The sequence below is a fragment of the Emydura macquarii genome, unplaced genomic scaffold (genome assembly GCF_026122565.2).
Source record: "Emydura macquarii macquarii isolate MOO-44397 ecotype Brisbane River unplaced genomic scaffold, CSIRO-AGI_Emac_v2 contig_383, whole genome shotgun sequence".
Lineage (NCBI taxonomy): Eukaryota > Metazoa > Chordata > Testudines > Chelidae > Emydura > Emydura macquarii.
In genome coordinates this window covers 6,535,049-6,551,579 of record NW_027130520.1, presented here as the reverse complement: position 1 = coordinate 6,551,579, position 16,531 = coordinate 6,535,049, and the positions used below count along the sequence as shown (strand labels likewise).

Genomic DNA, 16,531 nt, shown 5'->3' with positions numbered 1-16,531 from the left:
CAGCTACCACAGAAATGGCCTCTCTATCCATGATCTTGTAAAACTGTTACAGTCCTTGGGAACAGTGCATGCCAAGGATGATGCTCTCAAGAACTGTAGTCAGATATTCTCTGAATGTTCATCTTTGGAATGACCTACTGGAAGAGTTGAGACAAATCCCAATCCAGATTGCACTGGATTTTGCACTGAAAACGAACTTCAGGCTATTGCATATACTTTTTAGAAAGGAATTGCAATAAAAATAATCCACCGACACAAAGCAAAGCTAAGAGAGGTAGCTTCACAGTTGGCTGAATGTACTTTGGACATGTCTGTGCAATTGTTAAATATTTCGCATAATGCTCTAGATCTTGTGGTGATGGGCTTGCAGTCAGGCTCTGGGGTCTGTGCAGTCAGGCCTGGTGGTTTGCGTGGCGGTTGAAGCTGTATGTAGAGTTTGGACTTGGCTGTGGACAGCCTATGGATCAGAACCAGGGTCAGAGTCCATAGACGAGCCAAATTAGGATCAGAGTCAGGAAACAGGCCAAAGGTCAAAGTCAGATCAGAGTCAGCCCAAGGGTCTGGGCATCAAGAGATAAGTGCAGGTCTCAAGTGAGTCAGGAACAGGGTTGGTGCAAGGTCAGAATAGGGCATGAACAGAGTTGAAGCAGGCTGAAACAAGGCACGGGCAGGAACAGGAACAGGATCAAGAGCAGGCTGGAAGCCTAGGGAGTCTGTAACAGTGTGAGGTAGCAGGAGGGTTTCTTGGCCGAGTGTTGCTTTTGCACAGACTAACGTACCTCTGGCAGTGAGGGTGAAATATGTCGTCAGTGGAATCTCCATCCTTAGAGATTTTTAGGGTCTGGCTTGACAAAGTCCTGGCTGGGATGAATTAGTTGGGGTTGGTCCTGCTTTGAGCAGAGGGTTGGACTAGATGACTTCCTGAGGTTCTGAGATTTTCCAACCCTAATCTCCTATGAACTGACCTGGGCCCTGCCCAGGAATAGGCTGCTGCAGCATGCATGAGGGTTGAGGCACTGCAGGCTCTGTTGGGGAGGTAGTGCGTCACTGTAGCTTAGTGAAAAGCCCTGATCCGACTGCAGGTTTGCCTCACACATCCAAGAAATATCTTAGTTTATTCCAGGAAACCTGCCAACTTTAGGCTCTGAAAGACTGTCCAGGGGAGTAAATGCTGAAGATAAAGGGCACTCTCTCTGAACTAGGTGACAGAAAGGAAAGATGGGGCAAATATCTTCTGAGCATGAATCAAATGAGGAAATGTCTAAGGATTGAAGTAAGGATGTTCCCATGTAATTTTTTTAAAAGGTTCTAATGGATGCATGCAAACCCCAATATTTGAAAATATTTAGGTTACTTAGTAAGGGTGACTCAAATTATTTGTGCTGGTATTCTAAGGGACTCCCAAAATATTACTAGAAACTTGCATACTTTGTTGTTTATGTAGGCCAAGCTGTTTATCCAGTGAGAGAGAGCAGAATATTAACCTGGGTACCTGTAATGTGTAGGCTGTAGCAGCGGATGCCGGAGAGTTTCCTCTGCCTGCAGCAGCAAATGGACACTATGTGGCCATATTTTTCCACTCACACCAGTGGAAATCCAGGCTTTTACCAAAATCAATAGGGTTCTGCCCACTGAGGCCTTGGACATTCACTGAAACTTTGGAATTGATTAGATGTGGCATTCAAAAGTTGTTGTGTGGCAGACAGTGTTATTTGAATATAGGGCCTTGTTTTGCTCAGCCAATCAAATTGTCCATTAAAAAGCATGTCTTGTACCATTGGTAGGAAAGAGAAAATTTCTATTTTTCTTCCTCCATATTCCTTCCTTTCTTCCCCCCTTCCTCTGCAGGGCCGGCAACAGTGTTTAACTAAAGCACACAGTAAGGCGCCTAACTCCCATTAACTTAGAAAATGTTAGTGGAAATGTTATTAACTTTGACCTGTCTACACTAGGGGTATGTCTACATTGCCGGCGGCACCACCAGCAGTGCAGGATTGATTTTTGCGGGTTCGATTGAGTGGCAATGAAGACTCGCTCAATCAAACCCGGAAGTCGACGTCGTTAATCTACCCTGACACGAGGCATAGGAAATTAGGATGGCATAACTATAAATCCACACCCCTGAGCGATGCAGTTAAACCAACGTAACCCTCGATGCAGAGAGCACTAGGTCGACAGGAGAATTCTACCATCAATCTAGCTACTACCTCTCTGGCAGGTTAATGATCTACTCCCATGGGAGGACCCCTCCTGTCGGCATAGGTAGCGTCTTTACTGAAGCACTGTAGTAGTGCAGTTGTGCCACTGCAGCATTTTAAGTTTAGATTAGCCCTTAGATATGTGCAGCTACCATTTGAGTCTTCGAAAAAATCTCCTGCTGAAAGTATGAAATGCTTTTCTGTTGCAGCAGTTATTGGTTATGTGGTAGTCTGTGCTATCCATGTCATGTTCAGAAAGCTAGTGGACTTTTGACTTGTGGTGAGGCCTTATGTGTAAAAGGAAGCTAAAGTATGAGTTTATTCTTCAGAATCCAATCTACTTTTCTACCTCTGCCTATATTAGTTTCTGATGTCAGCTAACAAAGTTGTGCTGGCCAGTATCAAACAGACATAATTCAGTTAAAACTTTTTAAAAATTATGCTCTTTTCACATTCACCAGCATAACCATATTAGCTGAGGCACCTCTTTTAAAAAAGAGGCGTAAGAGTTTCGTAATCCAGTGGCGAGGGTACCGTAGACAGTCTTACAGTTAGTTTTACCCTCTCTCAGTGCGCAGTCTTGGCTCCTTTTATAATTGTTGATTTCATAGATCTCCTTTTTAAATAGGTGGCCACCTGCATTATTACTGAAAGAATGCAGATTTTGCATTTTACTATACTGCAGCATATGAACTATTTTTTCTTTTTCATCAGCAGAAATTTGCAAGGGCAGGGCTGCACAGGATTTGGCCACACTCTATATTGATACTAATGATACTCCTGTGAAATCTGGTTTTTGGGGGGTTTTTTCTTTCTTTCTTTAGTTTTTTTTTTTTTTTTTTTTTTTTAAATAATTTTTCATTTTAGTTTTTGGGAATTGTTGTTTTATCCACTTTATCCACAAGGGGTGGGGAGGGGGCCTGCCCTTCGTTAGTAATGGGAGCATGGGCATGGGGGGTCAGGTCCTGCTGCTGGGCAAGGATATGGAAGGCCCTAGGGGAGGTGTTGCAGAAGAAACCTGCCCTGCAGTGGCAGCTCCTGTTCTGCGAGGTTGGGCCTGACTCCCCGCTCTGGGTATTGAGACCTGGTATAAGGGGTCATAGCACTGCTTAGATTTGACTTGACTTCTCCTCCAGCATGATGACAGAGAGGTGGTTTGGGCCAAATTTGAAGGAGTGGTGTTGTTACCCAGTGCTCCATGTCACAGTACCACTCTGGTTTGGGCTGTCATGATGGAGGATTGGTCGAGCCAAACCTGAGTGGCACTGTGATCCCACAATGCCTGGAATGGGTTCCTGGGCCCATCCCTGTGGGACAGGAGCTGCTGCTGCAGAGTGAGCTTCTTTTAGTTCCCCCCTCCTCCCCCCCCCCATTTTATTTCATTGTTTCACATTTGCAAAAAACACAGGGGTCAACTAACAAACCTTGTACTATTTTGTATATCTGATCCTGATTAGTGAAGTTATCACAATGAAACTATCCTTCAGACACTCTCTTCTCTAATGGCTACTCATGTGTTATCTTTTCTTTTTAAAATCTTTGTAACTAATAATATAAGCCACATCTACCACAGAAGAGAGTATGGCTAAAACGTGTCTTTAGATTTTGAATGTGGTAGAGGATAATTATAGGTTGTCTTTAAGTGGCAACTTTTATATTCTAAAAATGTAGCAAAGTAACCTGATCTCTTAGGGACTGACCTTGCTTGAGAGTGAGTGTTTGATATGTCCCATGCAAAAAGAACACAAGATTAAATGTTCTGTTTCATTAGGACATGGGAAAAACTTTGCTTATAAAAAGTGCTGTTGATGAATCACCATAGCTACTATTTCTTGATTTTGCACATCTGTTGAAATTGGCAGAAAATTTTGTAATGCACATTCTTTCCTCTCTAAAGAAAGGAAGGGAGGGAGGTTTATAATCCTGTTGTTGGAAGTACAGTAACCAACAAGTTTATCACCTGAAATTAATGTTGTTCTTGGACTACAGCTGATACATTTCATACTTAGTGCCTGAACATAACACTTTAGTATATATACTGTTGCTTAGAACACCAAACTTTACTATAACAGAAAGATTAGAGGAAAAAGAGTTCAGTTTTGTCAGGTTGTTTACTTTGTGCGTTTGATAGTATTTGGTCAGTTTCACTATCATTAGTTTCCCCTGTCTTTTGTGTGGGTTTTAAATTCATTAATGGGAGAGAGAAACTTCATTGGGAAGTATGGTTGTAAAACCACAAAAATTGGCAGAGGAACTCGAGCAAGTGTAGTATATGAAAATCTTTTCACCAGATGTCAAGTTGACACTGTTCCCATAATAGAAACAAGAATAAATGTTGCTTCTTCTTCGAGTGATGGTTCCTATTGTATTCCACTGAGGATTAGGCACATGTGCCATGCACCCAGTGCTGGAGCTTTTCAAAGCCCAGGCCATCAGTCCATGCATACACCCTTGCATTGCCTCTTGGTTTCGTCTTACGTAATAAAGGGCAGAGTGGACCTATTGTGTCTTCAGTTCCTTTTCACTACCGCATGGTCTGAGTTGGAGCTTCTTCCTTTTTTCTCATCCTTCATGACACACGTTCCAGAAAAACTGTTTTTATTCTTGTATGTAGATCAGTTTTTACTGATTTTTGTAGTAGTTTTTGTAAAATTAAGGAGTTCGGGACCCTGCTTCTGTGTCTTTCCACCACCCCCTTTCCTCCCCCTACACATGGTCTGTTGCTTCCATTCTGAAGGCAGGCCTACCAGAAGGTTCAAATGGCACTGTGGCTGTACTCTTCCTTACCTCAGCCCAGAAGCCACTGGTACCTGGCTCGATAAGCACTGTCGCAACAACAGCAGGATCAACCAGGTTGGCCATATTGGAGCTTGTGGTCCCAATATTCACCTTTAGAACCATCTTGCTCAACCTGGAGGAATCCTCTATCTCACCACCCCATCCTTTGTCGAGTAGACATTCAGAACTGGGGCTGGATGGTGCCCTGGTCAGCCCAGCTCTGACTGTACCAGTGGATCCGGAGAGGTTCCCCTCATCATTCCTAGACATGGCTGTGTCATCGACATCCTCCTCTCTGAATGACTACCATCAATTTCAGGAGCTGCTCAGGAAAATAGCTAATGCTCTTCAGGTCCCACTGGAGGAGATGCAGGACTGTCATCACCAACTACTAGACATCTTGCCTGCATTGGTACTGATCAGTGACACCATTCTCCAACAGGCATGGACGTGTGGCATACACTGCCCATGTGCACCCCCATCCTAAAAGGGGTGGAAAAGAAGTACTGTGTCCCATCCAAGGGGTCTGAATTTCTGTTCTCCCACCTTCTGCTTGATTCCTTGGTGATCCAGGCTGCTACAAAGCGGGTCAGGCAACAGCATTCACGTGCCACCACCTCTGACAAGAAGGGCAAGAGATTAGACCTTATGGGTAGACAGGTCTTTTCCTTGGCCAGCCTCCAGTTCCATATCTTGAGCTACCTAGTGCTCATGGCCAAATACGGCTTTTTGAATTGTGGGAAGATGGTGGATTTTGCAGATAAACTACTTCAGCAGGATCATGCCCGCTTCCAGACTATTTTGGAGGAGGGCAAGTTGGTCTTTAAAAACACACTCAAGGCTGTGGTTGATTCTGCACACACATCTTCATGTAAAGTGGAGACTGGAATCATCATGAGGAGGGAATCCCGGCTACATTCCACAGGCTTACCTAGAGAGGTTCAGAGCACAATTGAGGACCTCCCTTTTGATGAATCACATCTCTTCAACCAGAAGCTGGATGATTCCTTACACTCACTGAAAGACCCTAGAGCCACTGTATGATTCTTAGGCATATATACACCGGCACTGAAACAGAAATTTTACCTCCAGCTGCCTACACAATGCTATAGAACTCCCCAGTTGTACCACCAACAAGCCTACGAACCTCCATAGAAGTGCCCAAAAGACCACAGGTCTCATCTGCCTTGTCCACCAGTGCAGCCCTCCATGCAGCACACCCCATCTTCACGTAAACGATATTTCTGAGTGCCTCTAAAGAGCCATCAACTACTTTGCTCCTCAACGATCTTTCCAACCACCCCCTTTGAGGACCATCTCAAACTCTTTTTATCATCATGGAGTGCAGCAACAACAGACAAGTGGGTCCTGGATGTCATTCGAAACGGCTATGTGATCAAGTTTATGACGCTACCTCCTCCACAACCTCCACTTTGAGCCAGTTTCAGGGATCACTCTTATGATGGTATTCTTACCCCAGAGCTGGACTCCCTCCAGCAGAGAGGAGCAGTGGAACCAGTCCCTGAAGTTTTTTAGGGCACAGGGTTCTATTCCAGATATTTCCAAGAAGAAAGGAGGATGGAGACCTATCTTGGATCTCCAACACCTCAACCGTTCCATTCACAAACCAAAGTTCTGCATGGTCATGCTCACAGCCATCATTCCCTCTCTAGAAAAAGGCATGTGGTTTACGGCTATCAATATGCAGGATGCTCACTTCCATGTTAACATCCACTCAATCCACAAATGGTTCCTGAAGTTCACATTGGGTCTGCAACACTTGTAATACAGGGTCCTCCCATTTGGACTCACCACTGCTCACAAATCTTCAGAAGAGTTTTCTCCATGGCAAAGTGGTGTACCTCCGATGGCAAGGAGCTCTTGTCTTCCCTCACCTGGATGACTGGCTGCCTCAGCAGGATCGTACCTGCTTCCAGACTACTGTAGAGGAGGGCAGGTTTGTCTCTAGGATCGTACTTCAGGCTGTGGTTGATTCTGAAGACATGTCTTCATGTAAAATGCCATTGATCTCTAGTGACTATGGGCAGATGGAGAATTTTGCAGATAAACCACCTCAGTGGGCTTGGGAATCAACGTCCCAGCTCTTTTTACTCCTCTCCTCCCTAGGGATGAGTGTGAATGTCCAAAAATCGATTTTGCACCCTACATTGTCCCTGGAGTTCATCAGCGCATGCATTGGCGCAGCCTTCACACACATTTACCTACCGAAAGACAGGTTCTGGAGTCTACTGAACTTGATCATTTCAGTGACATCCAGCCCCTTGGTTTTAGTCAGAACTTGCCTTTTCCTTCTCGGCCATATGGCAACGTGCACGTATGTCACAGGTTTTGCTCACCTGCACTTCCACTGTCTACAGCTATGGCTGCAAGGAGCCTGTTCCCTCATGCACCAACCCACAGACATCATTTTCACCATCCCACCAGAAGTAATTGCTTCCCTTTTGTGGTGGACAGACCCACTCCATGTCTGCTCCCTATCTATATTCCAAATCCACCCTTCTTCACCTCTCCTGCAGATCTGGTAGATCTGAAGTGGAGAAGGAACTGAAGACGCGGTCGGTCCGGTCCACCCTTTATCACTTTGGGCAAAACCATGAGGCAGTGCAAGGGTTCATGCACCAACAGATGGACACTACTACTTTGAAAAGGTCTGGCTCGGGTGCCCAGCTCATGTGCATAACCCTCTGTGGAATACAGATAGGAACCATACATCTCAAAGAACCTCAGTTACAGGTAAGTAATCTTTCCTTTCTTCTTCTCTGTCATAATTTGTTGCATTTCACAAGGAAAGACCAGGAATCAAATGTGACATTTCAACATAGTATTCCATAATACGTTTCACTTGAAAAATGTAGTTTAACATATTTTGAAAAATATAGGAATTGTGGTTTTTTTGCACAGCCATCATTAAAGTTTAAGTAACAAAAGCAATATCCCCTTTTTGAAAATGTCTTCCTTGTGGCTTAAGTTTCAAAAATAAAAATTTTAAAAATAAAGTTCCCACAACTTCACTCTCACACATTTTAAAAAATTGTCAGGACTGAGGAAGCAATCTGACTAACTAGGTTTTCAGTATGTGCCAAAATGAAATTAAATATACTGAGGCTTTTTAAATTGAAAGCCAAGAGGCAGACATAAATTCCTACAGTAAACTAGTCATATATTTCCTTAATCCGTTCATCAGGAGGACTTAAGGAAATCTTCTCTGTAGTTGTGAGAAGAGTTTGAAGGCTTGTCCACAGGAGGAAAAATTGGTGTTTAAAAAAAATAAATAAATAAAATAGCTAAGGCACTTTAAAATCTTATTGTAGGTAGGGCAAGTTGTAGTTTTGACACATGAATGTTGGTTGAGGTAAACCTTGGGAGGAGTCTAGGCTAAGGTAAATCCTAGGAGGAGTCTAGGCCATCTGTGTATCTCTCCTGCTCCATTCATACTCCCTGTGATGATCCTTCAGCCTAAACAAATATCCCTGCCTGCACTCCCCATTGTTTCCGTTACCATCCTGCTGCCCATCTGGGCTTTGGCAATCACCTTTGGTCAGTTAGACCAAAACTTTCAGCTGGCAAACCACAGAGGGTTAACCAAGTGGGGCTTCCATCAGAAAAGCATGGCTGACATCTGTGCTCCTCACAGCCCTCAGGAATTAACTTCACTTCTCTGTCTGTCCACTTCAAACATCAGATATCATTGATCTCTAGTGGCAAGGTGACCCTTGAGAGGCTGTGTTCATCTAATGGCAGCCCCAGCCAGCAAAATATCTGTGGTCTGCTGGCTGAGAATGTGTTTCACAATTCATAAATAGTTTGTCTCTCTCAGATTTGTTGCAGGAATTGTAAAAGCATGAGGAGAGTCGTGTGGGGTTTTAGTATATAAACTTTAAGTTAATATTTTTCTTTGTGTCATCTTTACAGTGTTTTTATTTTAAAAGAAATGAAAACCCCCGGGAAATGACTTGGGCATTATTTGCCCTCAGCAACTTTAACTGTTTTAATGAAGTTTTGTATCTCTCTTAAGCTTTTCTCTTGTTTCCAATGGCCTCCTGAAGCCCCATCTCACTTTAATTCAAAGTACTTGTAATTTATATTACTGTATGAAAGTGAGTGGTTTTTTTTTCCCAAAGCATTTCAAATTATTCTTTTGACAATTAAAAGCTCTAATTTATTACTAAAATTTAAGTACTTATTGCACTTCCTGGTGTTATCCTCATCTGCCTTCCTGCTCCCTTATACGCTGTTGTTTAACTTTATTCTCATCCTTGTTTTTTCCTCTGTCCCTTCTCCTGTTTCCTGTCGAATGCCTGTTTGGTTCTCCTTCTTCTCCCCCCCCCCCCCCCCCCAAAAAAGTTAACAGTGCCATCAAGGTATGCGCATAATTAACCTAAGTAACCACATAATCTTATTATTGAAACTCTTGTCCTATCTTCCTCTTTCTCGTCAACACCTATCTGTCCTTTGCTGTTTGTTGCTACAACTGAGGGCATCATGTAAAATTAGACTGTAATCTTCTTGGGGGCAGGGATTGTCTTCTGTAAAGCATTTGGCTCATTCTAAGAGCTGTTTAAACAAATAGTAAAAGAAAGATGTTTATCTTACAACCACTATGCATCCTTGCGTGTTTGTATTTGAGCAATTCCATTTCCTCACTTAGTGGCTGGAATTGTTTTTAGCTACAAAAACTAAAGTAAATAAAATATTTTTCTGGAAATTTTGTTTTGGCTTCATATTCATTGATTTGCAAAACCCAACTGAATTGTCTCAGAATTTTGTTCTTTAGGTCGAATTGGAGCTGCCTTTTAAAATTTAGGTCTGTAAGTTAAAATATACATTGTATTACTAAATGTATTCCATGTTGCTCTGCAACAGTTTGTCCAGTCTAGAAATGTACATATATTCTTTAATGCTGCATTACTTCTTATAGACTTACGAGTTTGTTGTCAGGATTTGACCTCCCCCCCAGAACTACTGTAAATTTTGTTTTCATACTGTTTAAGAAAATAATGGTATATCTGCTAATCTGTGAATCTATCACCAGTTTTAAAGCGGTTCCATCAAATTATTTTGCACTGACTTATTTGGAGCTGGCGATGGAATTCCGTTTGAGGCATTCAAGTGAACTGAATTTAGTACTCTAATTTTCAATTTTTTAAAATGGTGAATTTGATAAAAATGAATAGTAAAGAATTGGTTGGTGCATCATACAATAACTGTACTCTGTACCATAAAACAGGAATGAAGCAGTATGTTGACATAGTCTCATTTTCCTTTACAAAGTGGAAAAATACTAGTTATTGAAGCTATGTAATCTTGTTTTATAAGAAGTAAGAGAAATCTTACAAGCATTTTGATTTCACCTAATTTATGGATTTAGTACACAATTACTTAACAGCAATGTGTCTGACAAAGGAACCTTCATTTGCTTCACGAGATACAGCATTTTGGATCTTAACAGATTTTTTTAAGCCTCAGTTTGTTAGGGTCTGTGAATGGGCAAAAGGACAAGTCAAATCATAAATGTCAGTAGATGTAATATGCAATGTTGTAGCCTTGCTGGCCCCAGGATATTAGAGAAATGAGATTGGAGAGGTAATATGTTTTATTGGAACAACTTCATATATGATTAACTTATTATAGACGTAATAGTAATTTTTAACCATTGTGAAGTGAGGCACAATACAAGAGAACAGTCATAATTCTACTAGGGATATAAAAGGTTAACCGTTTAAACAGTAATCAGCTGTTTAAACGTTTTAAACAGCTGGTTACTGTTCAAACTGGGGGTTGTAGGGGAGCGGCAGTTGGGCTGGCTCCCTGCCAGCCAGAGCAGCTGGGCAGCTCTCGCTGGTGGGGAAGCGCAGAGCCCAGCGCGGGGGGTAGCCGCAGTTGGGTTTAGCAAGTGGGGTAGGCACAGAACCCAGTGGGGGGGGGTGTGGGGGAGGAGGCAGGAGGTGAGCTGCAGATGGGCTTGGCAAGCAGCGGGGAACCCAGTGTGGGGGGTATAGGGGAGCGAGCTGCAGCTAGGCTCGGTGAGTGGTGAGCGGTGGCAATATGGGGGTTGAGCCGCAGCTGGGCTTGGCTCACAGTGCATGCTCCCAGCACGGAGGAGAGGTGGGCACGCCACAGCTGGGCTTGGCTTGGCTCAGCTCCCCACTAGTGAGAGCTGCCCAGCCTCCCCCAGCGTTTAACGGTTTAAATGTTCTAAAAATTGTATACTAATTTTTACATCCCTAAATTCTACCAGCAATAGTGATATTTCTTTAAATTTCTTAGCATGATGCTCTGAAGTAGAAGCACGTTTTTAATATACTTATTGTAGCATATTAAAATTTTGCTTCAGATACAGTCTACAAAAGGCATCCCATTAGTGAAAAAGGAGAAAAACTATTTTCCTAATAGTACTGAATGGATTTTGTTTTTAAAATTCCTCTTTCCCAAGACCTTGCAGCCTTCTTCAATTTGCAAGAGAGGAAAAGGTCTCTTACTTTACGTTACTTATATCAGTTTGTGTCATAGGACTGTTAACTGGAAATGCAAATAATAGTATGAAACAGCATCTTTTAAACGTAGGCCTTCCTTTACACACTCTGGCAGCAAAGTTGCTATGGAAATGACTCTCCTAGAATTTCTAGACTTTCATCCTAAGTGTAAATGCTAATGTTGTTGCAGCAGAGGGATGATGAAGTTACTGTAAAATCACAGTAATCTGTTCTTGGGGAATCAGTATGTGAATACATAATCAGTTTGAGTGCATAATAACACAGTAGTTGAAATACTTTGTTCCATTTAGTATGTTAGTATTGTTTGTTTATATTGAGTCGCTACAGAATTTGTTTGCATGAATTATGCATGATGCATATGAACATTATATTTACATAGTCCCATAAATTCAGGACTTGAAATATATCAACTTTGAAAGAAATACACTTAAAAACACCTAGCCATGATTCTTGGTGCTAGTGAAACCAGCTGTAATTTCATGACTCTTGAGTATTTTCACAACAGTGTAGTCACATGATGAAATCAGGTATTGGCTTAAAAACTGAAATGTCAGTAAAACGGAAATGGGAAATATATATGTGTAAAATGTGAAAAATGTGATGGGAAGTGAGACATTAGCTTCTCAGAGTAATCACTGCGTGTGGCATCAGTGGCAGTTTTTTAATTATCCCTTTGGCTGCAGATTTACAGCTGTTTAAGGAGAAGTTGTTTTTTAGGGTGTGGGGTTTTATTTTTATTTTTTTACAAAGATAAGAATGACCTCCCCAACATGTGCACTAGCCTAACCGTGATATGACCATATTTATATCTTGATATACTGTTTTCTTGTTGCACATACATACAAACCTTCCTCTCAGAGAGATCAGTGGGTTGATGTTTCCACTGCTAGTCAGTCTTCCTTTGAAACCTCCCCTACTTGACCTTGTGTTCTAAGTGTTGCAGATCTGGTTGTTGTGGGAAGGGTCTCTAGATATGCACTTAGTCACTGTTCAACCAGTGGCTGATCCTATATCTAGGATACAAATTATGTTTTATATGCTGTTGGATTAAGGTTTCCTGTTCAGTATGCCAATACTTAGCAGATTCCTAAGTCTCCCATCTACCAAAATGTATTTAAAAAAAAACCAAAAAAACCAATTTGTAATATATCACATTATGTGCACTCTACAAATCCCTCCTTTTCCTTCCTATTTGTTATATTTCTAGCAGTTAACTTCAATATGATACATTGCAAACCAGTTGCACTCCTCCTTTTCCACACTGAAGTAAAGTTTGAAACATTGAGAAACAGAACATGAAGGCCAGTGATGTGGTAGTTCACAATACATCTTAACAAGCCAGTACATCCAGTTATATAATATTGAAATCTTCCAAGAAACACTTCCCATTTTCCGCCTGATTATCAAAAGTTGTATTATCAGGTGCCATGTTTTCTGAGAAACAGATGTCCCTCTGTATGGACAAACATGCGGGAAAGATGGGTAATGGAGGTACCCTTGCTGCATTTTTCTATAATTGTCATCTCTGCCAAAAGACAGTGGGAAAGGGAGGTTGTGGATTTTGGATGCCAGGCCCCCTCCCAGTCTCATGGATCCATAAGGAAAGGAGATCCATGCTGTTTTGCAGGAATGGGTGGCTGCACTCTGCTGGTTCCCCTTTTGCATGGAAGCAAGATGTAGTGAAAGAGCCATGCTGCCATTGGCTGGGTTTCCTTGCAGCTGCTTAGTTGCTGCCATAGAAGGAAACCTGAAGGAAGAAGTACAGCTCCAATCTCTATTACCTCCAGCATCGAAATCTGAGAGCAGAGTCTACTCATGTTTGTTTGTTCCCCTCCCAACATATTACCAGAAGTTCACTGACTCGGAGTGGAAGAATATTCATATAGAGCAAGGTTTTTTTTTTTTTTTTTCATTTTAATTTTACATTAACTACCTATAGTGGTTCTATGATATGTGTTCTCCCCCATGCCCGCATCCCCCAAGCTACAAAGTAGAGTAGCCTTAATAGGTTAAACACTGTAAATCCACTAATTACACTATACTTCTGTGTGGAAGATCTACTTGTATTTTTATTTCCCATAGTTATCCTTTTATCATTACTTGTATTACAGTAGTACCTACAGGGGCTTTTGCCCTATTCTTTTATTCACAGTACAATGTAGTAAAAAGACAAGAACTTACAATTTTGGTAAATGACAAAGGTGCAGCAAGTGATGAAACGGATAGGAAAGGTTGTTGGTGGGAGAGGAGGAAGCAGTAATATGTATTATATGAGTAATAAGGGGCTCAGAGACTGTGCTCTTTTTAGAACTAAGAAGGGGACTGAATGAATATGATTCTAACCTGTCTTTTTTTTTCTCTTCTCCCATTTCTCCCCCACTCCAATTCAGAGAATTTCTATGAAGAGTTGGCAGGAAATAAATGTGTGTGAAGAACTTTCTGCATGAAGACTATCTATCCAGTAGGATTACCTGGCAACATGACTTAGCATATTTCCTCTTATATTCATCTGAGCCTTAAAAATGATTAGGGATACATATTAACTTTAATACACTTCTGATGAATGTCTTAGACATGAGTTTGCATCGGCAAATGGGTTCTGATCGGGATCTGCAGTCTTCTGCCTCCTCGGTGAGTTTGCCTTCAGTTAAAAAGGCACCAAAGAAAAGGAGAATTTCATTGGCCTCCATCTTTCGGAGGAAAAAGGACACAAAACGCAAATCCAGGGATTTAAATGGAGGGGTGGATGGAATTGCTAGTATTGAAAGTATACATTCGGAAATGTGTGCAGACAAGAACTCCATTTTCTCCACGTATACCTCTTCAGACAGCGGAGCCACCTCCAGCAGCAAACCAAGTGGAGACTTCATGGAATGTCCCTTGTGCCTTTTGCGGCACTCTAAGGACAGGTTCCCAGAAATAATGACTTGTCATCATAGGTCTTGTGTGGATTGCTTACGTCAGTATCTCCGGATAGAAATCTCTGAGAGCAGAGTTAATATTAGCTGTCCAGAATGCTCTGAACGATTTAATCCCCATGATATTCGTTTGATATTAAATGATGACATCTTGATGGAAAAATATGAAGAATTTATGCTTAGGCGCTGGCTAGTTGCAGACCCGGATTGTAGGTGGTGCCCAGCTCCAGATTGTGGGTAAGAGTGCTTTTTTTTTTCTTTTTAATTTTTTTCCCCCGACCTGATCCAGTGGGGCATATCGAATGAACTTTTGTCTAGTAAAATCAAATCTCCCTTATTATAACTCTACATTACTGTTTGAATTTGTAATAGGTAAGTTAGGATAATTCTAATCTGATAATCATTTCCATATTATTGTTGACAAACTGTCTTCTTCGACCAAGAAAATTGTAGGAACAAATTCTAGCTTGTAAATAAGGTATACAAAGCAAATCAGGTGACAAAATAGGTAAGGTAGTTGTATGGAGCTTGAAGTACTGAATGTCAGGCTATTTAAAAGGAAGGATGAACTGGTCTGTCTTAAAGCACTGACACTTCATGTATTCCATGTAGCTGGGGGAAGTGGAATTCCCTTTTAAAAAAAAAAAAAAAGAATCCTCCCAAAAAAACCCTACTCCAAGCAGAGTTCTGACCCCAGAAAGGGAGAAGTACCAGAGACTCTATCAAGTACCTTAAGGACATTGCTATTGCTTTTGATTTTACGGGTAAGGCTCTTAGATATTGTGGTGAAGGGTGACAATGTAAAACTGTGATAATTCATTTGCTGTGATGAGGTCAAATGCTTTTAGTATTTTTTTACAAGTTACAGTAAGTACTTCTAACAAATTAATGTACTAAGTTAAATATAAACTGAAAAGCATATATATCTAATATAAAAAATTCTGAGAAATAGTCTTGAAAAGTTTTTTTTTTTTTATTTACAGTTCTCTCCATCTGCAGACAACAGCCATCTTGCTGTTGGTTGTGAGACACCAGTGTTGGTTGTCAATGGGAGACCAATATAAGATATAATAAACCAGTTTGATACTGTTTAGTACCAAAAAGAAGTTTGCCTAAACTTTAAATCTGTTGTTTAAATATTAAACAAGTTGAAGATGACATTAATAGGTTGGAATTCGTCAACAACCCCCTACATTGGGCTTCTATATTACTGGTTTCTCAGATAATTTAATTATTCAGCAAGATGGTCACTTCAGAGGCTCAAAATTGCTACTAGAGTTAATATTGCATTACAGTAGTGCCTAGAGATTCCAACCTTGATTGTGGTCCGAGTGTACTAGGCATACTAAAAACACATAGTAGGAGAGACCATTCCTATCTGAGTTTACAATCTAATAAGAGTCAAACGCAAGTGTGATGAGTAAAAGGAAATAAGGGAGGAATGCTGGCAGAGGGTAATGAAAATAGGAACATGCAGTTATATGTTTTCACATGGTTCCAAATAGTGTAGTTTTAAAAATAAAATAAAACAAAAAAGCTATCCTCAACTGATGCTCAGACAGGACATCATTGCTTATTTGATTTCTTGTAGGCCTCGTAATAGAAGTGAGTCTCGAGAAGGGATTTGAAGGAGAAGAGAGTAATGGCCTTACAGGTTAATTCTAGAGAAAGCAAATTCCATCCATAGAGGTCTGTGTAGAAGAAGCTGATAAATGGGTGGACAAAACCTGGTATAGTTGGTGGAGCAGAGGCAGTGTGGGTGACGTGTTGAATAGGTAAGAAGAGAGGGGCAGATTTGTGCAGAGCCTTGAGGTCAAGGACAAGAAGTCTGCTTTTGATTCAATGGCATAGGAGAGAGTATTTAATAAAAACAAAACATTTAATAGTTTTGTGTCTGAAGAAGTTCTTCTTTGACTTTTCAGATTGCTGTTTTCTAAGTGGGATGAAGTATCATAGAACTTTGCTAATTCGTATTTGCATTAATTCCATACCAGTAATTTGCACACAGTCTCTCCTGGCTTTTAAGCAAAGATTTAAGAGCAGAAACAGAGAACTGCAGTGAGAGTCCTGGACTAACACTTCATTGCTATTCTAGATAAACTGCAGCACATGTGCTTGTGTA

The 16,531-nt window shown here is 41.2% G+C and overlaps 1 protein-coding gene across 1 annotated transcript in view; it reads left to right on the top strand.

The window, feature by feature from the left end:
• Nucleotides 1–16,531, top strand: part of RNF19A (ring finger protein 19A, RBR E3 ubiquitin protein ligase) — a 95,902-nt gene that overhangs the window by 47,024 nt on the left and 32,347 nt on the right. Inside the window, exon 3 of the mRNA XM_067537260.1 lies at nucleotides 13,882–14,646. Coding sequence (XP_067393361.1) covers nucleotides 14,051–14,646 — 596 coding nt within the window. The 5' untranslated portion in view covers nucleotides 13,882–14,050. The remainder of the gene's footprint in view (nucleotides 1–13,881; nucleotides 14,647–16,531) is intronic.